The sequence below is a fragment of the Varroa destructor genome, unplaced genomic scaffold (assembly GCF_002443255.2).
Source record: "Varroa destructor unplaced genomic scaffold, Vdes_3.0 BEIS01000003.1, whole genome shotgun sequence".
In the NCBI taxonomy this organism is placed as follows: Eukaryota; Metazoa; Arthropoda; class Arachnida; order Mesostigmata; family Varroidae; genus Varroa; species Varroa destructor.
The window spans coordinates 27,564,991-27,590,810 of record NW_019211456.1 but is presented as its reverse complement, the minus strand read 5'-3'; the positions used below and the strand labels follow the sequence as shown (position 1 = coordinate 27,590,810).

Here is a 25,820-nt window from a genome sequence, read left to right as displayed (position 1 = left end):
ATTTGTTTGACTGCCCGGTAGAACAATGAATGCGATGTGTGATCCCAGCGTTCCATGATGTTTCTTCTCCAACACGTTGTGCTGTGCTAGCCAGTGACAATTGCCGAGTCGGAGCTGAATTCTAGCGGTTTTTTTTGTGAATATCGTGTGTTCATCGTGATATTGTATGCCAGACGCTATGAGCAAAACTTCGTGGGCAGATCGGGTTGAATTCGAGGAGGATGGCTTGCCACCACCGTCCGAGAAGATCGACGGGGACCTCAAGATTATCACCGATTACAAAGATGTGGTACGTTTCACCAAAGTACTTGTTCTATTCTATTACCTCTGTTGGCTAAAACTACGACGAGTCCAATATTAGCCATAGTTTTAATCGTATGCGTGCCACGATACGTTTTAGGCGTGCAAATTCAGTGACACCTTAACACATCCCAATAAATTTCCAATTTGAACAAAAGCCAGTGGTAAAATTTGCGCCGCTTGCTTAATAAACAAGCCGGACCCATTTGGCAAATTAACCGAGCAACAATTGTTCTCCAGTACAATAAAACAGAACGCGAATACATGTCGGAGAGTTTTACCTCGGTAATCAGTTTGTTGCACTTTATTGGTTCAGTAGTGATGCACTCAATTTTAAACAGGCTGTCTATAAAGTACTCACTCAATTATCGCTTGATGGAAACTTTTCAGTTACCTTAATTCAGTTAAAAAGACATAATACCAAGTGCAATACCCTCTAACATACTAAAGTTGACAGAGTTTTTTATTGATTTTTTCAGATTTTGGAACTTAGTATTAAATTTTTTCACGATTTAAGGCTATGAAAGTAATCCTATTTTATTACCGGAAGCTTTTGACTAAAATATGTTACCAAATATATTTCGTAGAATTTAAAAATTAGATTTTTTCGATAATGATAAAATCGACCATCTGTGTCCTATGCAACTTCCATATGAAAGATGTCGAATAGACTCGCTTTTCAGAGATATTTATTGCTTTTTCAAGGTTTTTTTTTCAATCTATTTAGTCTTTTTAGTCTATTTAGTACTTTGTTTACTAAAACAAAAGTGCAATGCGTTGGTGCTCTTCATCAAACCTTACGTTCACCTGCTTTTATTCTTTTTATTCTAGTCTTGTATAGTTAGCTTGAAGGAAAGTAATCACAAGAACAGAACGATCGTAGCTTAGTTCGTATCTTTGATCATGTTTTCATTAACTGAGCCACACTACTGCAGCTTCTATTACCTGAATACGGTGTTGTTTAAACATGGCTTGAAATCCATTTAATACTGATACCTGATTGTTTATGAAATATGCGGTATACTTGTAAAATTTTAAAAACTTATATTCTGGTACTTTCAATAAAAAGTTTTAGTTGTAGAAGGTTCTTATTCAAGCGGATGTTTCTTTGTAGGAGGGCAAAAAGTACAAGATTGTTCGAACGTACAAAATGGAAAAGAAGCAGGTGAGCAAAGCTGTGGCTCATCGGAAGAGTCTTGCTAAGTTTGGCGACTCGAAAAACGATCCCGCGGGACCAAATCCTGCTACAACGATGGTTGCCGAGGAAATCTTCATGCAGTTCATCTCGCTTAAGGTACTTACGCTATTGTTGGTCCTATTAATTTTAATAAATTTCGTTTGGAAGCATCATGAAGAAAGTATTCATTTGTATCTTTCATAAATATAAACTACGTTGTTCGAAATTAGCTGCTGCCAGAAATAGCGGGAGCTACTTGGCCTTCTGTATGTGTGATACTTCTGTGAACAATTCCTTTTATAGGGCGGCATAGAAGAACCTCAGGAGACAGAGGAGGACCTTGCGCAGCAGGCGAAACAACAGCTTAAATCTATCCAATGCCGTATCTGCAAAGAAGATCATTGGACAACCCAGTGTCCCTACAAGGATCGCATGCCATCTGGTGTTGGTCAGCTGGACGAGAGTAGTCGTGCAGCGGCGGCCGCCGCAAACGCCGCTTCTAAAGGAATGGACCCCACGAAAACCGACCGGTACGTACTTTTATTCGTTGCCAAATACCGCCCCTCAAATACATGTCTATATTTTTGTTGTCATGCAGCTCTTAAAATGGAGAGGAGCGAATCTAATTTACCATTGTAAGTTATTTCTATTCAAATAATATATTATATATAAATGTAGCAAATCATAATTAAGGTCGATTATCCTAACGCCACTTAGAAAGTCACTGGCTGATGAGTGTCTACCATCTAGAACGTTCGTTATGGAGCTCTTATCCGTCACATTCACCCGATATATAATATATATGTGCATATAATTTTATGTACACTTAGTTGGCTTTCACTCGGCACCACCCATGGCTGGTTTAACAGATTTCAAGGCGGCGGGCCTGTACCTTTCTAGTCGAAGGTGTCATTACAATATTATATCGATAATTAACAAAGGCAGGATATGAACTAATTTTTCTATTTTCTTATTTCATTTCTTCTTCAGGTACGTACCACCATCTTTGCGCGACGGTGGTGGTACGCGTCGCGGCGAGACAATGGGCAACCCGCGCCAGGCCCGTGATGATAACACTGTTCGTGTGACGAATCTATCCGAGGACATCCGTGAACGAGATATCCAAGAGCTGTTTAGTCCGTTTGGCCAGATCCAACGAATCTACTTGGCTAAGGATAAGGTGACGAATAACTCAAAGGGCTTCGCATTCGTCTCATTCCTGCGCAAGGACGCCGCCCTCAGCGCCATTATGCATCTGAATGGATACGGATATGATAATCTCATTCTCTCGGTCGAAATGGCGAATAAGCCCAATAATTAGGCTAACCAATTACATTAAGCTATCAGGAGCAGCAATGACAACAAGCACAACAACAGGACAGAGAAAACGATATAAGCACAAGACACACACACAAACATTCAAACATACAGGGATATCTATTTCTACTAGAAAAAATGGAATTACAATCTCCAGAAAAAACTGACTGTAAAATGGCCAACTATCGAGCTAACGAGGATGAAAAGCAATCACGACGACTCGGACTTATGAAGATCTTCATCAATAACAACAATAAAAGTAAACAGAACTGCCGCGCACAAGTTTCACATTGACGTGGTAAGCAGTTGATGATGATGATGATGATAACGTGAAGTGATTGCACCTCTCTATAGAAATGGTAAGGACTAAATAAGAAACGGCGTAGGGGAAAAACGAACAACGATGTGAACGGCGATGGAAATCGTGATGAGATAGAGCCGCTAAATATTATCTTAAGTTTTTCCGACGTCGTCAACAGACTTCTATAAGTCAACCGATAGCAAGAAGAACGACAATAATAATACAGAAAAAACAATAAAAATAAACAACAACAAATAAAGTTCTTTACGCTGAAAAAAACACTCTTATTTATTTACTGGTTTTAAGGTAAGCTAAGCTTGGAGCGTCAGAAATGATAGGCAGGTTTGAGGCACAAGTCAATGTTTGTGGGGATTTGCTGCTGCAGCATGCACTTAAACAAAACCAGAGCGTTTCATTTTAATTTGTTTCTTGAACAGTTTTTCCGTCGAGGTATTTTCGTTTTAATAGCAAAAGTTCTGCTTCTATTAAAATTAATCATTTCTGACAACGTTATGATGGTAACCATGGCGTTCGACTGAACGTATGCGAAATCGTCTCGGCCGAAGTTATTTTTTACAATTTTACGCTAGCACAGCGGTGTTTTAATGTGTACACCGGTGTTCTTAAGCGTTTGGTATGTAACAAAAATTTATGGCTCGTGATATTTTCCCTAAGTCGATAATGTAATCAGATCGCTTTCGACGTCTTCTCACATCTGCAACAGCTTCTCTTTACTTGTGGCGCTAAAAGTAGCATTGTGCCTTGGGGTCTTTATAAACCAATAATTGTCAGCGAAAGTTAAGCGACTGCATTTGATGTAATACGTTCCTATACAGCTGTTTTCCAAGATTCAAAGAACGATGATCTAATCTAGCAGAACCAACTATGCGGCACTGTTTTAATTGTTGTAATAGATAATTTATAAATCTAAACTGAAGGAATATTACTGCTCATGTTACTTTGTGACCATGGGTTGGTTTCAATTAAACGTATTATCCAAGAAAAATACGCTCATTCCCAAAGAAAAGTGGGACTTGCCACTGGATTTTGTTATTACAGCACATTCTTGAATAAAATGCGATTACATCAGTTTTATCATAATATAAACATAAACACATAATATAAACGTACCATCTAGTAACTTCGACAAATCTGTTCTGATATACGATTAAGTGATATCGTTGTCCCTTCAACAACGGCAAATGACTAAAAATTTGAAGGGGCAGCCTTTCTCCCAAGTTAGAATGTGATCTCCTGAGCAATACCTGTTTCTATTGGTAAAACGGACGTACTTTAATTACATTTTTCTTTATTTAATCATATGTATCTCATGTGGATGCCTCAAGGGGGCTTGCGAGTTATGGTAAAAAGTGCTAAAATGGAACATATATAAGGTATCTGGTCATTATTTGGATACAAACACCGGCTTATATACTGTGCGTAAACGAGTACCGCTTTCTGGATGAAATTTTTGTATAGCTAGCCAGGAACATCTCCACATATCGTTTCTTCAATGGAAATGCGATACGGCTACAACTGAAGGCTAAATCGCTTAGGAATCGTTCTTTAAATATTTTACAAATAACTTTTTAATATAGTGTACCTCGAGGCCCTTACAAATCTTTTAAAAAGCCCTTTATACAGTATGCAATATTTGTACGTGCAGGCTACTCCAGTCAGCTTCACAAAAATTTAGCAAATTTAACTTTGCGAGGAAGTTAAAGGTACATAAAGGCACGAAAAGCTCAACAAGTATGTACAGACATAAGCCCAAAAAAAAAATTAGAGTTTATCTAATGGACCGATAAATACGCTTTTCTCAAAAATAGCCGTAGACTTCTACGTCGATTTTTTACGGATTATTAGAAAAGACTTTTTGAGCCATTCGGTGTGCCATTTGTCAAGTTTTCTTAATTAAATTTTTATCCATGTTGTCCTACGTAGATTCGTTGGAAGCCACCTGGGCATGGCAACAAGGTTAACTGACGATTTCAGGCAGTCAGGAAAATTAGAAACATCAGGGAACTTTTGTTCTGTGCAAAGACATTAAATGATAGCTGACCTTTGCTCTTATTCCTTCTGCCTCCGCCGTAATGAGTTTATCGCGGAAACACAGTGAGCGGGTTTGCGTGTGATGATACGTTGGGGTACACAAGTATGTTAAAAGCTGCAAATATGAATATGTTTATGAACAAATCTGTCAGTTGAAGATCTTTTTTATTACTATGTACAACGTCGGAAACAGGGAACTTATATACAGTAATCTAGTTCTTCGTTAAAAAGGCCATCTGATTTTCGGCAACATACATGGTAGACGCAAAAAATGATATTGTGTGTAACCTCAATAATCGGTCTAACAAAATATATTTCAGTGTATCCTCGAATACAATACAGCCAGAAACGCTACTACATAAACTCGTATGTACTAGCGCAAAGACACAAATAAAAACACATGTTGTCAGCCAACCGAGTTACTGCGTATAAATTATCTATAAAATAACTTACTTTTATTACGGACATGTAAAATATTGACTAGATAGCTATCATTTATTTTTTCGCCTCCGCTGTAGATGATTTCGCCGTTAGGTGATCAAGTTCCTCAAGAATCTTTTGATCAAACGCATATCTTTCCGCTTGTTGTTTCATCCAGTCTGGCACGCTAATGTGGCCGATTTCTGCGCAGTACTTCGCGCAATACTGTAACATGAAGTACACATGGATATTTTGGTTATTAGTAGCTTTTTATGACCTAATAAATTTCCAAAACAATATGCTTTAGAACGGCTCCAACGAGTAGAAAAGTTTACAAGGATAAACAACGTGTGTCACACATCGGAATATTCTTGATATTACGTCATATACGACGCTAATAAGGAAACATTACCATGGGTGCCTACCATCGTGTTGAAATTAAATTTTAAAAGACGATAAATGATGTAGAATATTTTGAGAAATAACGGTTCGCAGCATATCGATCATCATAAAATACTGGAGGAAAATACCGATGCACATCGTATTCTCAAAAACTCTCATTAGCAAAACGTTTATGTGGATATATTAGATTCTTCTGCTTTAAAGAAAATTCGCAAGTAATTCGGCAGTACTAAATAACGCTAATTAACGCTAAAAGTTAGTGTAAACAGAAGACCCATACCAAAGCCTGGTTGAACTCTCCAGCGTGACAAGCGCGCTGAACGAAATTGAGAAGTGGGCTTGCCTCGGAAAAGCCCACAATTTCGTGTTGCCGTTCAATAAGATGTTGCACTGATATCCAAGCTTCGTCCAGTCTACTACCGTTAATAAATGTTTGGATCATATTTCCTATATCCTGTGACCGTAATAAGTGAAAGAGTTAGATAAGTAAACAAATGTTACCTTAAAACACGCTAGCAGTACAGAAATTTTCTCGTGAGCTATGATAAATATATGCTTGCAAATTCATTTTTTTCTCCTTTTCTATCACTAATAATGATACAATACCTATTTTACTATCACCTATTTCTTCGCCTACAATTTGTCACTTATTGCCTAGCCCATCGGTTACGTTGTTAGCCCAAACTACCAAGCTAACTAGTCTGCTAAATATAGACTCATATTTTTTCTTATACTTAACTGGGACCTACCTTAGCATTCATCATTATTGGCACATGAAATGTGTTCACGGATCGCTGTCGGCTCGCATTCCAGCGATCTCTTGTATGCCTGGCAATCTCGATAATTTGTTGGTGCAGTTTGTCATCTTCGGGAGTTCCAGATGATTGGAACCTAGCCGTAAGACTGAGCACAGACCCAGGGATAGCACTGTTTCGCTCATGGATCATCGATGTGACAATATCTATTATGCATTCGAAATTCAATAAAAACGGCAAATATTTAGAGGTATCCAATGAGATGGTAAATAGACACAAACAAATTAACCTAGCGTTTCAATGCTTTCACAGTTATCGTGCATTTAATAAACGTGACGGTAAAAAAGGAATGGTTTGATGTGTGCTTCGCACGGTTTGCGCTTTTTCCGCAAGTAAGATATGAAGATGGCATACTATATTATACCGAGTGAAGTAACCAGAACTTATTGATAAATGCATGTAGAAACCCTCGCGTAATCTTTTTTGTCTTCTGTTTTAAATATATTCGACTAACTTGCGCGATCTTGTTTTAAAGCAGATTGTTTTTCTCATTTGAAAGGCATTGTTCTTAAATGTCTTAACAATTCTTTGGAATTATGTATACTAATTGCAGCTAAAGTGAGTATTCGTGTTGATTGCTTCTGTAACCACTAATTGTGTAGAAAAATTTATTTTTTCATAGAGGAAGTGTACCCACCTGACCACACCTGAGGCAAGTAGCGAAACGCATCATTTAGATCAATCGCCTGCAGAGTTTCAATGTAAATGCTTGTTTCCGGTATGTAAGTGTTTGGCACATACTTATTGTAAACCAACATATATCCATCAATGTCTTCAGTCTCTGCCAATAACTTGAAAAAATGATAGTAATATTTCGAGTGACGCGCGGAGCTACCAAGCAGATCGGGGTTTTTCTCTAGGAGTTCGTTCACCTGCAAAGATCATCGAGGACGAAAATAACACAAGAACTTGGTATTATTGATAAACAATCAATTTATAGACGCTTAACAGGTACATTCAATTTATAGTTTCATTGGGTGAGCCGCTGAACTGTACAGTGTATTATGTATAGCAAAGGCACCGACCTTGTAAGCAACGTCCTTGTTGAAAAGATGCTCGTTGCATACGATCATCGCCCACAGGAAAAAATCGAAATCGCGTGCCTCTTGAGGAACAAGAACCTTTTCATCAAGAAGTTCGATAATTTCTCTAAGGATGGTGCTAATTGGTCCCTTGGTCTTGCAGAAAGAACGTAGAACATACATGTAGGTCGCAAGGCTCGGTTCAATACCGAGTTTGCGCATCTCGGCAAGCGTCTTCAAAGCATAATTTTTCCCCATACGCGCATTACCAAGCCTGAAAATATATATTTATCGAATCGATGGTTATTAGCGTTAGGTCAGGGGACGGCTGATTAAATTAACTGTCAAGGACACCGTTTTAAAGCTAAAATGATTGTTTTTAGATAAACCAAAACCAAACATAGCAAGAAGGATGAATAAAAGACTAGACTAATAATGATGCGTGTTATGAATAAATAAACGCTTATCACTACTCCCTCCGCAAAGTTCGAAAAAACTTACCTGGAACAGAGCTCCAGCACATTATTGAACGTTATTAAATTTGGCTGCACTCCATTAGCCTGCATATCATGTAACAATTTCGTAACTAGCTTCCATCGGTGGTCAGCACCTTCCGCCATATACTGCACAGAGTGTATTAAACCATTATAAGCATGTAGCGAGGGCACGAGCTCCTTCAACCGCATCTCCTCGTACATAGCAAATGCTTTTTCCACGTGAATATGCTAAAAAGCAAGAACGCATACGTAAATTAACATTCGAATTCGAAAAATACAACTATGAGGCAAATTAGAATTTTTGACTGGAAATTTAGTTTGGTTCGGAAACAAAAAGACAGGATATGAAAAATTGCGCAAAAAAACATGGTTAAAAAGACCACCTTTGCCAGGCCATAGATATACGCAGAATAAGCCACTGTGTCCTTGTCCTCAAGCATTTCGAATAGTAGTTCTGCCAGATTTCCATCTGTCCATGTTTTCTTAGGTAACAACTCTTTGTGACTGAAATATAGTTCTTCAAGGTAGTTTATGGTTTCAGCTTCCCTACAATTGTAGAAGGACATCAGCTGTAGTAGTAATAGAATTGTTTTTTGGGAGACCTCCACACCTAAATATGCAGCCAAGACACGCATATTGCATGTTATTATGTCGTTTCTATTGATCTTGAATACAACAATAAGCTACAATATAGTATAACTGATATTAGGAGTCGCTACTTTCAGAGTGCTTAGCATGCTGCACATGTTGGGGAATGCGTGCTATTGTATCGCTGTTTCAAAGGCATACGTAATTTTTATATTCAGAAATATCTGACTTCGCGGCCAATAGTTTTGAATAAAAAAGAGCCATGATATTACTCGGAGAATATTAAGATACAATATAATAAATAGATTCACACAGAGACGAACTAAAATATTGATTATGGTCATAAAAAAACGTATATAGGTGAGTAACACGTACATGACAGCAAGAAAACATACTCAGAAAAGTCTATTCAGATGTACCTGTCGTCTAAGCTGGCGCGAGTGATGGCTAATTAAATTCAAACGTAATTACAAGATACTGTCATTATCGAACATTGTCTTGACACACACTAACCTTTTGTATGAATACTGTTGAATACTGACTGAGCATCAATGACTCGAACATTATTTATAAAATAGAGCAGGTCCTCTTCGGTATAATCATTTTCTTCAATAAACTTTTTCTCAGGAGGGTTGAATGCTGCTATCTGAATCGTTCGTTTACACATATACAAAAATAAGCAGTTGTAGTCGTGAGACGCATTAATATCAGTAGAGGGCATTCTAAAACGAAAAATTATATATTTTTTAAAATTCGTAGGTAACTGTATCGACTCATTTTTCTTCAATTTAATCTTTTATTATTTATTATACACAGATATGTAAATATTCTCACCTTGGGGTCTGCTGGATCATACTTGAACGATTCGGGATATTTTTGCAAAAAGTACCGTGCTGCCTTTCGCCCGCTCTCCTTGGCTAAAGAAAAAGACCGTTTGTTCATGGATGAGTGTGGGATCAGGAACGGGTCATCATGGTATCGATAATGTGGGGCGGTATAATCGGGTTTCAGTGTTGAAGACAGGGCTCGGAGAATGTCTGTCGGCCCCCTATAAGCGGATGACGTTTGGGAGAAAGCAAACGGAATCTTTTTAATTGTTAGTTTTTCTTGTTTTATATTTCGGCGTACGGTCCCGTTAAGCACTTCATTGCTGTTTTATAATTGATTACAATACCCCCGTAACTAGTAGATTGTCACCCATTCGGGTAGCGGTCGGTGGTCATTGTCAAGCCGCGGGCGAAGGGATTAGAACGATTTGAATGGCGTCGAAAATGACGATAGCTTTTCGTCTTATTTGTATTTAGTGGAAACGCGTATGCCGAAATGAATAACTAAAGTGAATAAAGAACAGCAACACTATAAATTATGCGGACAACATACATGAAAAGATATGTTTAATTACGTCAAACTTCCTAGAAAGTTTCCCTTGCGTAGGATGCAATGTAAAACACGCATATAAATACATTTATTCAAACTACATGGAATCAGTTTTCTGAACATACTGTTACTAGTCTTGATTTAGTGGTACACGCACATTGTCCCAGCCTACTGCGTCGACCTTCGAAAGTGACAGAAGTTTAGAAATGTTTTACTTACCGCTGGATTCTTTTGGGAATCTCGATTTGAACCTCAGGGCTCGATGTTTTGTGAGTGGAAACCAACTGCGAAAGGCCTCGACGGGGAACACTGCTATAATGCACAACGAAAGCACATACACCCATAAAAAAAAACCATAAAGACTAGACTGGATTCACTACTAGAGCACATCACATTCAAAACAGTGGGTCATATTTGGGACATAAACTTTGCAATGTGGTTTAATATTTAGCTACGCGAAATAGATATAATCGTCTTCTGTCTGGATTAAACTCAATGATTTTCCTTTCTAGACCTCTTCGAACAGAAGCTTCTACAAATACGCGCATCTAGATACTCTTCAACCTCTAACAATCAACTTTCGCGCGCGAACCAAACTTTCGCATTCGCCGATATTTGACACTCACTTAAGTCCGAGGGTAAGCACACGGTTCATTATGCTTTGATAATTAAATTCGTGTGTTAAAACAATCAGCCAGACACATCGGTGTTAGCGTTCGTCGAAACCAATATTACCAGTGTGCGCACAGACTCGTGCTCGGCGAATGGGTTGACCCAGTTGCAGACGACTCAACGTTTGTTTATTGATGTACATCGTCAGTTGGAGCTACCAGCAATTCAGGATTGCATTTAGGCATTGGACTAAATGCACAAAATATTTTAACAAAACAAGCACCATCGATTCTGTCGTTTAACATTCCTCTTGCATAAGATTAATCGAATAATGAAAGACTAATGGTGCACATTACGAACGCCCCACTTAACTTTTTTAACCAGCGTATACAAACACTAAAGGCTTACGTTGCTCATAGAGCGTGAAAGCGCTTTAAAAATCCTTTATGATTTTTTAATCTAGCAAGGAAACTATCCATTAGACTTAAACATAAGTGCGTCCTAATCTTCTTTAATTTTACTGAGACATTCTAAAACTAAGAGACAATTACGTAAGTTATAGCGAAGCGGTCGCCACTTGGCACGTTTTTCTTAGTCTAACGAATATGAACAAGCATAGACATAAATACTTGTGTTGATAATTCGATAAGCAATGCTTAGCCTGCGTTTATAATGGATCCTTCGTAACGTTTTTAAAGGAATGAGAAATATCCACTACTGCCAAAAACAAGTGCTCTCCATTGCAATTATTATCGCCCACAATAATTACCTATATCCAATGTAAATAGCTAGATATATGCTAGTCTTTACAGAGACCTAAGAGATCTAAATGCCTACGACGTTAATTTTTTACATTAAATCACATTATATTTTTTATTTCTGAAGGTTGTTTTAAGTTGTCTCTTTGTGAAAATGTCTGTACTCTACAGTATCCAAGCGATATTGAATGTTCTAAAACGGGCCTTCACAGTGTTTTTGATTATATTAAAACGTATTTTAAAAAGAGGCTAAAATCGCGGTAACCTTGTTAGCGTACATAACGGGCCATGCGCTAAACAAAAGTATGATGTACAATATTGGCGTCTGCCACTTCCGATGGCTGAAGCAAAAAGTCAGTTCTAGGAGTGTTTCTTCAAACTGTTTTTAAGTATGTCATTTCGAAGGAGATATTAACTAACCTTAGCAGCATTAGGGAGCATGTCTTGGTCTCAGGAAATGTGGCATCATCCAGAAACATATTTCACAAATCTATCCTGTACACGTTGAAGCAAGGTTATGTTTTTTCTTATATCGTAGGGCATTCACATAGGGGCACAATATGTCAGTTGGGGTGAAACCAACGAATCATATGATCTGAAGTTGTTGTGCATATCTTGCCCTGAAAAAAACCCTGAGAATTGAGTTAATGATGTGGGAGACAGTTTTAGTTCCGTATGCGACGCGACATCAGAATCTTATCTGCCTGTTAAACGTAACTCTCAGATGTTTCTAGGCAACTTCTTAGGTAGCCTGCTAACCTAAGTTGCATGCCTTGTTAGGATAGTACATTTCAGGTCTAGTATCTCTGCGCGATGTGCCTCACGCCAAGTAAAAAAAAGTGGTCCGTGGATTTCCGAACTTCCAATGTGTTTGTAATATCGCGAATTATCCTCGTATATAACTCCTAATTGTGGGAGTCGCACACGTAGATATTATACGAAGACCGCATGCAGAACAGGGCCTAGACGTGTATTTTGAAGCACCAGGGATGGCCTGCCGGTTTGGGCAAACACGACCACTGAACTTAGCTTGAGGGATGGTAGCGTAATGCAACAAAACTGTCTCCACGGTTTCATCTAGTGTAGAACGTACGCTACGCAGTCGTAGCGTATCTGCCTATTTAATCTGAACTTTGCTCAGATAATTCTTTCTTGGCAGTCGCTATTCGCTACATGTATGCAGAAAGCAGATACGAAAATCTAAAGGACAAAGGTAATTATTTCAAATGGGTGTAGTTTTGCACTCATATTTCACCTATGCACCAATAATTGTGTTATGTATATCTCTACTTCAGTAGTAAATAAAAGCTGCAATAGATACGAGTGTTTACTTTTCAAAACCTCGTTCTTATATGCTGCATTCTCACATTTCGGCAGGCGTTTGTGGCTTTCTCGTTTTCGATCAGCAGCACTGAACTAAGATTTAGCGGCATGAAATAGACATTTTCGTGATCCTTTATGCTTACATTGATGTAATAAAACATTATACAAGTTCCCGCTTGCCTTTAATCATAAATGTGCCCCTGGATTGAAACGACAAAAAATAAGGCTTCAAGTCGCAGCTGATGATAGTGCCAATGCGCAAGTAAATCTGATAGCTATAGAATAGGATCTATTTTATAATTTATTATAATAAATATACAAACTGCTAAAAATATATATATATGTTGGGGTTTAAGGACACAGAATTTTTAGAATGAAGATACCCCAAAAAAGGTTAGGTTATTTTTACTATATGTCAAAAGCTGCACTTGATAACACTTTGTGATATGAATTGACCAGCTGCAAAATAATTAATTTGGATAATCCCTCTCTATCCCTATAATATCCCTCTCTCAAAGATTACGGATTTACCTCGAATTTGGACCGTGTGTTTTACAAAAATGATGTTTAATTAACATGTTTCTAATTTTGTTGCTTCGATATGAGCTTGCCGTTTCTTATTTTAAAAGGTTTTATAATAGCTCAAAATAATAGTTGTATAATAACAGTCCCAGCATTGTGGCCGTTGGCTGCTGAAATGTTACCTAGTTCACAGACGGCGCTGTTACTCCTACGTGGCAGGCTTTTCATAGTTCAAATCGGACCTACTTTTTAATGAATGTATGTGTTGCAACATTAATAATTATCATATCCGTTGCAAATGTTTCCAATAGCCAGATATTATATTGTAACAAACAATTGTCAGTTAATAAGTTGTATCATCGTACATCAAAAGTATGTAGTTTACTGTAATCAATGTTATTTTTGATTCTATTTAAGGTATCTAAAATTTGATAGCATCGCTTTGTGCATCTACCTCTCATCTGACTCGTTCAGGACTAGATGCCATTTACTCCCAAAATCAGCGGTTCACTCATCTAACGCATCATGGGTGTCCCTCGCGTACATAGATACTGGTGGAAGCAACACGTCATTCTCCGAAGGCCCTGCTGTGCCTTTCTTTCACAGCAGTATTGGTCATAGTGGACGATTTGTTTTTATTTGGATATTGTTGTCATCTGAACAGACGAGTACTTGGCAAGACCAACTTGATCACTTGTCCCGTACCATTCCATTCCGGTAACAATTTCTGTCTACGGGTTTTATAACAACCCGCGTAACTGTATCAACTCGGTTAGCTAGTTGTACTTTTGTAACATTGTGACCAGCGTTGCCTCCAAGTCGCACATTTCGAGATGCTCATCTGTGCTCCAGCCACCTAGCAGTTATCCCCACACCCCATCATCGACTCATATAGCCAATTTACTTTTCCGCTACAAATACAACTACTGAAACACCGATAGCTTGGATGAATTGTATTACTACGACGTCATATATTCGGCCGCATACAACAATATTATGCCGTGAGTGCTTGTTTTTTTTCTATTACATTTCAGTAGCTTTCTTTTTTTTCTGTATATCTCATACCTTTACTACAAATTATTCCGTCTCGCTGTTGTTCAACTGCTTGGAAGTGCTCTTTTTCTACAGCGATACTTGGTCCCTACGTTGAATAGACAGACATTTAATGTACATCACCCTCGGTTCGGAAGCCATGTTCTGCCTGGCCCGCAACAAAGATGTCAATAAACCAAAAGAACTTCTGTCTGAAAGTCGTATCACCGCACAAACCGACTGCCCCGTTAACTATTCAACGTTGCCGCTATCACAGGCGACGCGGCGTCGACGAGTGCGCTTTGTATTCTTTTCGGTTTTCCATCTTGCCTTATTATGATTATTATTGCTGCCGTCGTTTCACGCAAAATCTGACTGGAGATACCGTTGGCTATTTTCCATTTTCCAGTCTGATTTTTTCCTTTATCATTCAAGCGTGCGACGTTGCCGTTCGAAGTGGAGAGGCGATTTCGGTCGATCTGGCTGGCAACTGGCTGGCGAGATGAAAATATCGTGGCGCCATGTCTTGTTTCGCTAGTCAGGGCCAACTAGGCGTTAGGCGATTGTCTGACTAACACGTCTAGTCACCCGCTTATGATGATATGGCCGGCGATGTTGGTGGTGAGCTGATCGTGCCATTGCAGTCCTAGCATGCACAAGCATTGAACGACGTTCGCAAGTTCTAGCAATAGCAGCAGCAGCAGCAGCAGCAGCCACCTCTAGCGGCATCTGTGGGAAGTGCAGTTTTAATCTGTCTGCGGCTGTACAATATAGCAGACAAACAGATACACCAATGAAAACAGGAACTGGCTGTTAGCGTCTCGGCATGCGGCGCTGGAAGCAGTGATAAAATTACTGAGTTGCGTTGAAAGCTACTATCGACCTGATAAAAAGGTATTTTCAGCTGTCTCTCTTGTAATGAACGATAGAGGAAACGCGCTGAGTGAAGAACAACTCGCGTAACTGAGTGAGTGAGAGAGTAAACGAGCGAGAAAGTGAGAATCCGCATGCATTCATGTGGGCCCTCGTTCGTTACGTGTATGGCAATTTGAACCTTCACATTTCCAAAGATATAAAAAAGTTGCGGTGATACAGGTCAAACGAGAGATAGTAGCACAAATCACAAATGTAACAACGGCAGCAACCGCGGTTTAACCAGTAGCTGAATTTGCCGGCGACTTTAGGTTAGTGTGACCTACGTGCTAGGGGTCAACGGAGCCGTCGATTCGATTTTATCATCAGTCGTACAATCGTCAACTGAAAGGTCGCTGCAATCGACGGCAGAATGAAGTGAGCCTCAAACGCACTGTACAGGCAATCCGTATAAGTTCCAATTCAGGGTATACCCGAACGCGATATAACTTAATTGGATTAGATTGGTGAGTGAGAAATAATCCTTTACTTTTGAAACGATCGAAAAAAATTGCTAACGGTGAAAAACAACGATATCGTCAGTAAAAAAAGTAGCGATCAAGTGGATTAGTGAAATTTGCCGAACGGTGTTTTCTGCTGTTGGGACTTCTAGAGAACCTCCGCTTTCGACGTCGTCATAATCGATACACGCGGCAGACGATTACAGCGCTAAAAATTCGGTAGCTTGGGCCAAGAGTTTAGCAGAAGTTTTTTTTATGGTATCTGAGGAAGTGGAAGCGACTACTTGGTTATTTGCTGGTGTCAGTGGATTCGCATTATACTGGTGACACCTTTCACAGAGATTCCTGTTCAAGCCGACGCAAGTGATACCAGCAAAAATGAATTTGATGTATGACAGGTTTGTGTGAATGATCAGGGGTCAATTGCTGTACGATGACCACGAATAGTTTTTCAGTGTTAAGCGGCGTTTTATTTTTCGAAGGTATACTAAAGTAAAAGTTTTGCATCGTTCACGAGGCCAACATAGTCGGATTTTTAGATTAAGGTTTTTCGTAACACACGTACTTATCCTACTAATAATGTGTACGTAGTGGCCTGCAGGCAGTTCGAAAAAGCTCGGTATCATCATCATGCTCATGAGAAATGTGCGTTAGAAATCGGAGGCCGATAATACTCAGCTTACGAATTGCCAACACCGTTTCATGTTTCCACGTCTAACTCGTCCCCACGAAGTGGGACTATCACGGAGATCATTTTTTATACGTAAAGTTTTCTCTAGCTGCAAATTCTATTATTTGCAGTCGAAGAAAGCTTGTTTTTTTTTGGAGGGAAATTAATGTGTATAGGTCCTGTGTAAAAATGTTACCAACAACTTACGCGTATTATTGAAAGAACATTTCGCGATACAATAATCGCGTCTCCAAAGTAGTATTTGCTGACATAATCTAGAATTGACTCAATGAAACCAAGGCACGCTATTAACAATTAGGTAGGACAATTTTCTTCTCAAAACTTCCTACCAAGTCGTTTCATTGGGTCTAATGTAATACAGTAGTAACTATTAGTGCCTGTTAGATAGTCACTTGCCAACGTAACTTAACGTCCCTTGAAAAACGTCTGCCTCAGGGGCCTTTTTTATGGATGCATTTAAATAATTTCTTTGTTATACCTGCTGTAGTCTGTTACGTGTTTTACGTCCCATATAATCTGATAATAAACATGAAGTTCTGGAATTATATTTACACAAAACTTCAGGCTGGTTTCACGTCGTTACTGTGCCATATCTTAGTGCTATCTATGACGTTTAGTTAGGCAGGTTATTATTACTAAAATAAATGATCATTAGCAGTTCGTAACGAAATTTTCAACAGTACGCTACTAAGGTAACAAAATACCGTTGCTTAAAAAATCTAATGTTTTACCCGATAAGTTGGCCAATATGGCGCAAATATTGCTACTACAATCAGGATAGGTGCTCATAATTGAGGCCGATTGTCTAATACAAATCAGTGGCAATCCTCAGCCTTGGCCTGTTTAAAGAGGGCACGTATCGTTCAGTTAAATGATATTGAATAAAATAAAAAACCCGAAATATTGTTTTCGATCGCGTGTAGATATAACGATACAACGTTAGGGGAGAGGTGCAACTGGATGGGTCTGTGCGAAAAATTTAGAATGACCTTGGCCATTCATTCGCGACAGTAAATGCGCCGCATCGATTTTCCGGGACAATACGTGTTGTTTCATATTTAAACTCGCGCTGAAATTGCGGAGTTTTAGCGAGTTGGTAGAAATTAGTTATCTGAGTTTATCGGGCAGCTTAATTTCTATCATACTTCGATTCGTATACATATTTAATTCCTGCCAAGATCACTGGTGATTTTCCACGGCGCAGTTACTCGAGGAATTCAAGATCTATTATATTAGACAGAGATTGGTATCAGAGGCGTTCTGTGGTGATCGGTCATTTCTACAGAGAGAGCAGTAGATAAAATGACAATATTCGATAATAATGATGGCATGTAAAAGAGAAAATTATCTAAGCGAGCCGGACGTGACGGGGTATGGCAGTATTTTATCGTCGAACGGCAAAACTAGATTATTCTTTTGGAATAAATTATTACTAAAACTAGAGTTTTATAACAAGGAAAGGGACGTCTAGTGAACGTTCGAGAACTCCGGTCAGGTGCACTGAATATCTGACGGTATCGGTAGTGAGTTAAATGTCCGTCCCAAGAGGGCACGCTACGATATGGACACATTTGTTTTTTGAAATCGATTTTTAGAGTCCCTTAGATGGTCCCTTAGACTTTGCCTGTCGCGTTGTTGACTTGTTCGAACAATGATGCTTGGCTCAAAGGCGCTACTGTCGATAGCGTCGGCATTTGCAAAGTTGCCTGCTCAAGCTCTAGAGGACAAAAATATTGTAATAATAATCACTGCACAATTATCCCTGTGAAGTTATGTAAGATGCGATCGATGAATGTCGAATGAAGATAGGGGCCTAACTTGTGACACAGCTATTTATGATCCGCAAAGTATTGGTTGGATAATTGGCTGTTAATAGTTGTCATATATCTCAAACTGTTATCTTCGCCAACTTATCACAGCTAATGCTACACGGTGCGATAATAACGAAAGACATTGATAACATTATGATTGCGGTAACAAAGTATTACATATTTTGTGCATAGATGTTTCGTGCACCTTTAACGGCAATCAGATTTTATAGTAAATTAAGAAGCTTGGTGACAAACAGATACAGAGTACACGGGTATTCGATTTCGTAGCAGCCCAGTACACAGCTAGATTTTTAGAATTGAACGAAGGGGGTATTGTAGATAATAGGTATTGCATGGCCCTCAGAACCGCGCCTAAACTATTTTTATTGCGTTGGAAGACGCCAGAAATCGCCGCCAAAAATCCCTCATACAACCTGTATGAAAATTTTTCCTGTGAAGGTCATGAGAGTACTCTACTGTAGCCCCGATATGAATTGTAGTGACGACGAAACTAGGGTGTGAGGCTCCTTTCAACTTTGCACTCTCGGGATAAATATGAAATGTAGATGTACGCTAAAAAAAAACTTAGATTGTAGGATGATGCAGCAGAGCTATTCAATTAAGCTGAATGTTAGATAAGGTCAAAAGCCTACCTTTCAATTGGACAACTTAAGTTTAAAAGCGTTTAGATACCAGCAATTTTAATCATTATTAATAGCTAGGGAACTAGATAGATTGTATTGTGCCACTGGATAATAGGTGATGGAGACTCAGTGCTGCATATGGAATTGATATATGGTTAACTTGGGATTGAAATAAATTCATAATCAACCTGGCAACTGCTTACTATATCGTGACCCATCTGATTCCATGGAACCCATGAGTTGAGGCAATTATAAACGCGCGCTGTAGTGTAAGCGTCCGGTTATCCATTGCTGTATAATAATCATTGTGAACGACTTCACTTACAAATTTTGGGCCACGTTTTTATTATCCGCTACGTGCTTCGGGTCTTTATTTTGTGTAATAGAACTCTTGAAGAAAGAAAGTTAAGTTCTTTGTGTTCTAAGACCCCCGAATAGATATTCGATCTGATCAATCGCGTCCCCTAGCAATAATCGGTGTCGAACTCATCTGTGTGACTTCCTTGTATTGGGAGTAAATTTAATGGCTAATTTATAACTGTAGTTACAGTAGTTTTTTAGGGATTATACGCACGTTGTTACTAGGTGTTGTACGTTCTTCCACAGACTGTTGTTCCTTCAAGCCTGAAGTGCAAGTGACTCATCAAACGAAGGCACATTAATTTCCATAAAAGCGCCATAATGTCACGTCATTAACATACATTATAAGTTTAACATCCGCTACCGCCATCAGGCATTTGGCTCTCAGCACGAAACGGTCTGTCTATGTCTGGCTTCGAACCCAGACCACATCGTGTCCGTCCAGTTAGCAGGCAAATACGTTACGTACTACGCTATCACAGGGACAATACACGTTACTAATTTACACCTTGGGTATCGTGAACCCTTCATCGATGAGATGGGGGGGGGGGGGGGGGTGCTGATAGCAAACTGTATGCTACACCCTTGTTATGTGTTGTATTGGATAATGGGTAAAGAAAAAGATTTGATTGCTAAGACCTTCTTACGGTTGATAGATCAGGGCGGTTTTATCTTCCCACAATGCAAACAAAGACAGTGCTATTAACAACTTCAGATACCAATATCCGTATCATATGTAATGTAGTCCGTATAGTAATTCCTGTTAGCATGCTATACGCAAACTTGGACCACATCCTTTGTATGAGGACGGTAATATGCAGTTTGTGTATTGGGCAACATACAGGGCAGATGAAGATACAAAACTAGCAACGATACTTGTTCGAAATCAACTGGATTCGTCAATGTAATGCTAAATTTAAAGATAAATTGGTCGAGATCTCATCGGATATAATTACAATCTAGGGATCACTGAATTACACTAAGAAAATAATGTTTATCTAAAGATGCATAGGATATTTTACGGTACGAGTATTATTAACGCAAGCGTTCACTTAGGAACTGACCAACCTGACCCAGATGCTAGCACTACTAGGACGTGTCTTTCTGAGTTGTTACAAATTACCCATGATGAATTTCATATAAGTTAATATTGAGAGGTAAGGTACTAGTTAGCCAATATTCGAATCTGCCACTTTCTGATTTCCTATATCCTTGGGAGATCCAGCTAATATTTTTGTGAATGTACAAAATGTTGACAATCTCGTCCGTATGTTAAGCGTTCAGTGATAGCACACCGTGTTGCACTACACCATTTTTTTGTTACCATAGTTCTTCATTGAATATCAGTTAAATTATTTAATATAGAAGAGGAATGTCTGTCAACTTTCGGTGTTCACTAGAGACGTTTTTCCAGGGTACGATAATCAAACGCCTTATCGGCTTGTTTTCCATCCCACTATTGTAGATTGTAGCGAATATTAAGTAACGAATTCCTATCAGTTGTTTTGCTTTTCTAGCAGTTGAAATTGATAGTCTCGTTTGCGATTGATGCTTAAGGCGCTCCAGGCAGCCACCATGAAGTACGGACTATAGTAGAACAATGAAAATGCCGGCCACAGACCGAAAAGTATGCCGTACAAGAGTGTCAGTAATAGTACATATCCGTACCATGGGAGCGTGCAGGCAAGGAAATTGGGCAGAGAAGTGCGTGTTTAGGATATAACTTGGTCAAGGTCATATTGCAGTTGATGGTAAGAAGTGGAACAAGTTGGGCATTAGTGTTGTCGGATTGTTATCTAGAATAGCAGCGATCTCAGGCAGTCTCACCCCTCTGTCAATATATTGCCGACATAGATTCGTTGACACGGTTGTTAGGGCCACGAGCAAAAAGTTGGTTCATCTGCTTGGGCGGCCGTTATTGTTGTCGCTTGAATCGTTAGCTTATGCGTGAACCAAATCCCGTGCATATGCCAGCATCTTGGCAGGGCATTTTGCCATTGGGCGTGCAGTAAAGCCAGAGCAATCTATTGCTCCCTGTGAGCAACTGATACAAGTGGAAGCCTACCACTACACCAAGATCCACAACAGAAATCACCTACTCTGTTATTAAATATTGAAACTGTTGGTGCGTGTCATTTTGTGTCCCGTTTCCCCGCGATATTCTTTTTTGTTTTGCTAGCTTGTTATTGTATGTACTAAGTTATACGAACAGATCGTTACTAAAAATAAGGCTGGTATTTTTTGACTTTGGCTTACTGTGAAAAGGGAGGACAAAAAGAAATTAAAGAACATAACTTTCAACACCAAATAGCAGAGGCCGTTGTAAGTTGTAATTATACAGATTGATTCCTCTTTAATATCGTTGTGCAACGATGACAGAATTGAACTTTTGTCTATATGAGGGGTGTGGTATTTGAGGTGACAGCTTTTGATCTCATTAGCTATAGCGTAATAGTGAAATTGAACGTTGTTATTCTCTGTTAGACCTTTGATGAGCCTTCCAAACTCCTTTTGTACAATGTGCGTTCTGAAAACCTTTTGTCTTGTAAGGTACCTTTTTTTTGATTCCAAAAGGCAGCTTCACAATACTCTTCTGTGATTTATTACTTATGGAAAATATTGTATCTTTCTCATTTGATTAATACTGGAAAGGACTCACAATAGTTATCGGACGTGAATTTCATTACGATCTGTGAATTTTTGGCAAGTCCTTGCATCTTATGGGCGGAAGTTAAATCTAGCAGTTGTTTTGAATAAACAGATTTTTTTGAATAGATAAACTTTTGTGGTTGATAATCTTTGATAAAGATTATATAATAAATAAAGTTCATAAATGAATACAGATCAGGTGCTAGAGGACCAGCTATTAAAGCAGAAAGGCCCTGTGTAAAAAAGCATTTATAAGTTAATGGTGAAGTGAGTTTCGGAAGAAGTGTGCTGTACCGTGACCTTTCTGTAGTACGCTATTTTGATGCCCCGCGTTGTAAATTCAATGTCTATTCACCGTTATATAGGAATTAGCCGTAGGCGGTTCATATGTTGGACCAGCTTTGGTTTAACATAGTGAACTACTCTAAGGGATGACGACATATTCTAAAAAGGAGTAATCTTCGGCTGTCTCTGAAAGCGCAGCTAGTGGATAGTGATCAGAGTAGGGCTCCTACTTCATACTAAGAGCGTACGCGTCCTCCTACATATTCCTAGATCCGTTAACTGGAAGAGGTCTCTAATGTGGGTCGAATGTGCGTGTGTTATAAACCGAAGCCGAGCTTTTCTTTGTTTTTCCTTTCTCTCCGGCTTTCGAGCTACTATCTGTTAGCCTACCTGAAGTCAGAGGGATACATGAAATTGTTTTCACGACAGTGTTCTTGTGGACAAGGGGAAACTAGTTCCGTAGTGTTTGCCGTGAACATTTCGAACATTTTACCATTAATCGTTTGTAAAGGAATAGATATTATGTTACGTTCGGTTACATAGACGGTTACAGATCGGTTACATAGACCTAAGTTTGTTCCAGCTTTTCATGCACAATGTAATTCCACTAACACTACTCAATACGCTCTGCACAAGTTGGTGGTACCGTTTCACCAACTAAGTTGTAAACACTAATTTAATAATTTATTTAAAATTATATACCTGTTTAACACAGGCGTTATGTGGGTTGTTAGACCTCACGGACGCTAGCTCTAAACACCTAGTTACTCCACAAATTCCGGGTGTCTATCAGTATAGCTAGCTAAAGTATCTACCTCGTTTTGTCTATGTATAATGCCTGTGTTACTATAAGAAAGTTCAAATACTGTTCATTTGCTTACAGTTCGCTAAGCAAACTGGCGGTGGGTCTACCTTCAGATGGTATTGTTTTAGACAACAGAACATCGACGGGACTCTTGCAACGTGATTTCAGCCAGTCCAGTTGTATAAAGGGTGACACGGCTCAAAAAAAGAGCATCATCATGTCGTTTCTCAAAGAAAGCACTTTGATGCACATGATTCTGGTAGGAACTTACCTCACACTTGGGCTATTTATCAATGTGGTACAGGCTGTCGCATACTGTTTTATTCGGCCAGTGAACGCGCGTTTCTACAGGAATCTTAACGGATACCTCACCTATGCACACTGGAACCGTAAGTATAAGTCTTCAGTTTCCGGAATAGAAGTAATAGCTGTAATCCCTTTACGGATCATCTATGTGCTTTGAAATCAACAATAGCGTACTTGATTACGCGCTTAAGTAGGTACATTGGCCTTAGTGTGTCCGAACGAAATCATTAAACCTTTGTGTTGCTGTCTATAGCTGTCACAACGTTGGGGTTCTGGTGGAGCGGGTCGCAGTGTCGTGTATGGTGTCAAGACGAGGAGACGGCGCGTTCGTTTGGCAAGAACCACGCCCTCTTGCTGATGAATCACACGTATGAGGTTGACTTTCTTTACTGCTGGATGCTGTTCGATATGCTAGACGTACTGGGATCAAGCAAAGCCGTAGTGAAGAAGATGCTCGCGTACGTACCGATCATCGGCTGGAACTGTGTTTTTGGTGACCAGATCTTTCTCGAACGCAACTGGGAGAAGGATCGTGAGACACTGTTGAGCAAACTCGATACTTTACTGAAGTATGAGGATACTATGATTCTGACGATGTTTTCAGAAGGCACGAGATTTACGGAAGCGAAACATCAAATGTCGCTTAAGTTTGCAAAGGAACATGAACTTCCAATTCTGAAACATCATCTTTTGCCGCGGCCTAAGGGATTCGTTCTCTGCGCTCAGCATTTCCATAATAAATGTAAGCATTGTAGCATTGAAACAAAATAAACCGTGCAATCGAGTGACTGGCTACAACAACGACTAATCACGTGGTGATATTTTACAGTGGACTATCTGTATGATGTGGAAATCGCCATGCCGAAAAATCAAAACAATCCAGCTAGCATCAGCACAATTCTTCGAGGAAAGCCAATTATAGCAGATATGTACGTAAGAAGATTTGCCTTCAAGGATCTGCCCACCGACGACGAGAAGCTTAAGGCCTTTCTGTACAGACTGTACCAGGAGAAAGACGATATTATGGAGTACTACCTGACACATAATTATACCTTTCCTAAAGGTCAGTGGATCGAATCTGTGAACTGGTCTTGGTTTTGTTAAGCGAACAGTGTTAGACGAAATAAAAGGTAGAATCTTAACGAAAACTAGATGAACCTGGGTAATTGTTTTTCAATATTAGAGGTATGTGTTTTAGAAAAGTGTGTTGTTAGTAGGCTTTCTTCCAATTGCCAGACTTACTGCTGACATTTAATATCCGAACCCTATTTTAGCTATACCGTGCTTACATTTATAGGTGTTACTGTAAATCGTTCCAATATCATTATCGCTTTAATGGTACACTTTGCAGGTTGTGTACGAATGTCTATTAGTCGACCGCCGCACCGAGCGACAATCTATCTGACGCTGTTGGGGGGTTTCGCGGGTAGTTTTCTCTATTGGGCAGTGAATGCCTTTTATCTTGCACCCTCATTCCCGCAAATGGTCACCGTATCTTCTATCGTCGCCATCTGTAGGTCTAGTATATTAGATTCAATTTGATCTACTACTGTTTATATATATATATAACATGTACTCGAAGACATTCGACGTATTTCCTTGATGCTTTCGACCTCATACTCTAATACGTTTTTTTTTTTCTGTTGCCTCCATTTACACACGGGCCGGGTTCAAATCATGTTATCATAATACTAATAGTGTGTTATCTTTTCAGTGTATAGCTCCATGCATTATCTTGTGGGTCTAACGCAGGCAAACAAAGCATCGCAGTACGGAACTGAGAAAGTCAGCAGCAAGAAAGATTCCGAAAAAAAAGAAGATTAAGTAGTAAAAGTCTTCACCTCAAAACATCACGAAGAAGGTCTAGAGCCAGGTTTTACAATGGTGAAGCGACAGGACGAAACGCTGGCGGATCATAAATTTGTGAACAGAAACAGGTCCTTACGCTACAGGCGGCGCTATTGTAAACTTTCAAAAAGCTTGGAAAATAAGTAACTTTTTCCAGATGGATTCTCTCACAGGCTTGGATCGCTAATTACACCCTGTGGGCCGATTTTTAGAGAGTCAAAGATGGTTTTAGGTCTACTAATGCGATGACTGATTAGTAGAGCTATTTTTGCATTTTACGAACAGAAGGATACAGCTTCCTAGTATTACCTGGAAAACGCCAACCGAGGGCATAGGATATGCTTTTAATTACAAAACGTTGAATTTCGAAGCCCGATATGCATGTGGTGTTTCTCACATACGTAGTTCACAGGGATGCAACAATTACAGAGAAATGTGGCATTTATGTATCTAAGTTTATAAGAAACCGTTTATAAGGAAAAACACATTAATATGTGATAGGTATTTGCAGATACCTATCACATATTAATGTG

General features: G+C 39.2%; 3 protein-coding genes across 11 annotated transcripts; 2 read left to right on the top strand and 1 right to left on the bottom strand.

The window, feature by feature from the left end:
* Window positions 1–27: 27 nt before the first annotated feature.
* LOC111246203 (eukaryotic translation initiation factor 3 subunit G-like) lies at window positions 28–3,374 on the top strand. Its single transcript, XM_022795429.2, has 4 exons — window positions 28–289; window positions 1,415–1,594; window positions 1,781–2,007; window positions 2,468–3,374. The coding sequence occupies exons 1-4, from the start codon at window positions 167–169 to the stop codon at window positions 2,796–2,798; spliced, it is 861 nt and encodes a 286-aa protein (XP_022651164.1). The 5' UTR covers window positions 28–166; the 3' UTR covers window positions 2,799–3,374.
* On the bottom strand, window positions 3,356–14,699 carry LOC111246201 (small ribosomal subunit protein mS39). 5 transcript variants are annotated; one of them, XM_086982360.1, is made up of 12 exons: window positions 14,549–14,699; window positions 10,488–10,580; window positions 9,726–9,939; window positions 9,405–9,537; window positions 8,687–8,913; window positions 8,308–8,531; window positions 7,810–8,080; window positions 7,422–7,656; window positions 6,719–6,930; window positions 6,250–6,423; window positions 5,601–5,792; window positions 3,356–5,262 (listed from the first exon to the last, which is right to left on the bottom strand). In XM_086982360.1, the coding sequence occupies exons 3-11, from the start codon at window positions 9,831–9,833 to the stop codon at window positions 5,643–5,645; spliced, it is 1,734 nt and encodes a 577-aa protein (XP_086838486.1). In that variant the 5' UTR covers window positions 9,834–9,939; window positions 10,488–10,580; window positions 14,549–14,699; the 3' UTR covers window positions 3,356–5,262; window positions 5,601–5,642. The 5 variants fall into 5 exon arrangements, with proteins under 5 accessions (XP_086838486.1, XP_022651153.1, XP_022651154.1 ...); XM_022795418.2 differs by lacking the exon at window positions 14,549–14,699 and adding an exon at window positions 12,059–13,824; XM_022795419.2 differs by lacking the exon at window positions 14,549–14,699 and adding an exon at window positions 10,895–11,057.
* On the top strand, window positions 14,119–25,772 carry LOC111246202 (1-acyl-sn-glycerol-3-phosphate acyltransferase gamma-like). Of its 5 annotated transcripts, XM_022795423.2 has the most exons (8): window positions 15,274–15,409; window positions 15,700–15,894; window positions 16,041–16,286; window positions 23,212–23,522; window positions 23,693–24,181; window positions 24,269–24,502; window positions 24,791–24,952; window positions 25,154–25,772. In XM_022795423.2, the coding sequence occupies exons 3-8, from the start codon at window positions 16,267–16,269 to the stop codon at window positions 25,261–25,263; spliced, it is 1,326 nt and encodes a 441-aa protein (XP_022651158.1). In that variant the 5' UTR covers window positions 15,274–15,409; window positions 15,700–15,894; window positions 16,041–16,266; the 3' UTR covers window positions 25,264–25,772. The 5 variants fall into 5 exon arrangements, with proteins under 5 accessions (XP_022651160.1, XP_022651159.1, XP_022651161.1 ...); XM_022795424.2 differs by having other exon boundaries at window positions 15,233–15,894; window positions 16,041–16,277; XM_022795425.2 differs by lacking the exons at window positions 15,274–15,409; window positions 15,700–15,894; window positions 16,041–16,286 and adding an exon at window positions 14,119–14,484.
* The last annotated feature ends 48 nt before the right edge of the window (window positions 25,773–25,820 follow it).

Excerpts from the sequence above, each read along its gene's own strand:
- LOC111246203 (XM_022795429.2), top strand. The coding sequence starts at position 167 with ATGCCAGACGCTATGAGCAAAACTTCGTGGGCAGATCGGGTTGAATTC. Across the intron at positions 290-1,414 it reads TCACCGATTACAAAGATGTG|GAGGGCAAAAAGTACAAGAT; the intron begins GTACGTTTCACC and ends GTTTCTTTGTAG. Across the intron at positions 1,595-1,780 it reads TGCAGTTCATCTCGCTTAAG|GGCGGCATAGAAGAACCTCA; the intron begins GTACTTACGCTA and ends TTCCTTTTATAG.
- LOC111246202 (XM_022795423.2), top strand. The coding sequence starts at position 16,267 with ATGAATTTGATGTATGACAG. Across the intron at positions 24,182-24,268 it reads TCAGCATTTCCATAATAAAT|TGGACTATCTGTATGATGTG; the intron begins GTAAGCATTGTA and ends GATATTTTACAG. Across the intron at positions 24,503-24,790 it reads TAATTATACCTTTCCTAAAG|GTTGTGTACGAATGTCTATT; the intron begins GTCAGTGGATCG and ends TACACTTTGCAG.
- LOC111246201 (XM_022795418.2), bottom strand. The coding sequence starts at position 12,117 with ATGTTTCTGGATGATGCCACATTTCCTGAGACCAAGACATGCTCCCTA. Across the intron at positions 9,940-10,487 it reads ATTCCCAAAAGAATCCAGCG|GGGGCCGACAGACATTCTCC; the intron begins GTAAGTAAAACA and ends ATCCGCTTATAG. Across the intron at positions 7,657-7,809 it reads ACAAGGACGTTGCTTACAAG|GTGAACGAACTCCTAGAGAA; the intron begins GTCGGTGCCTTT and ends TGATCTTTGCAG.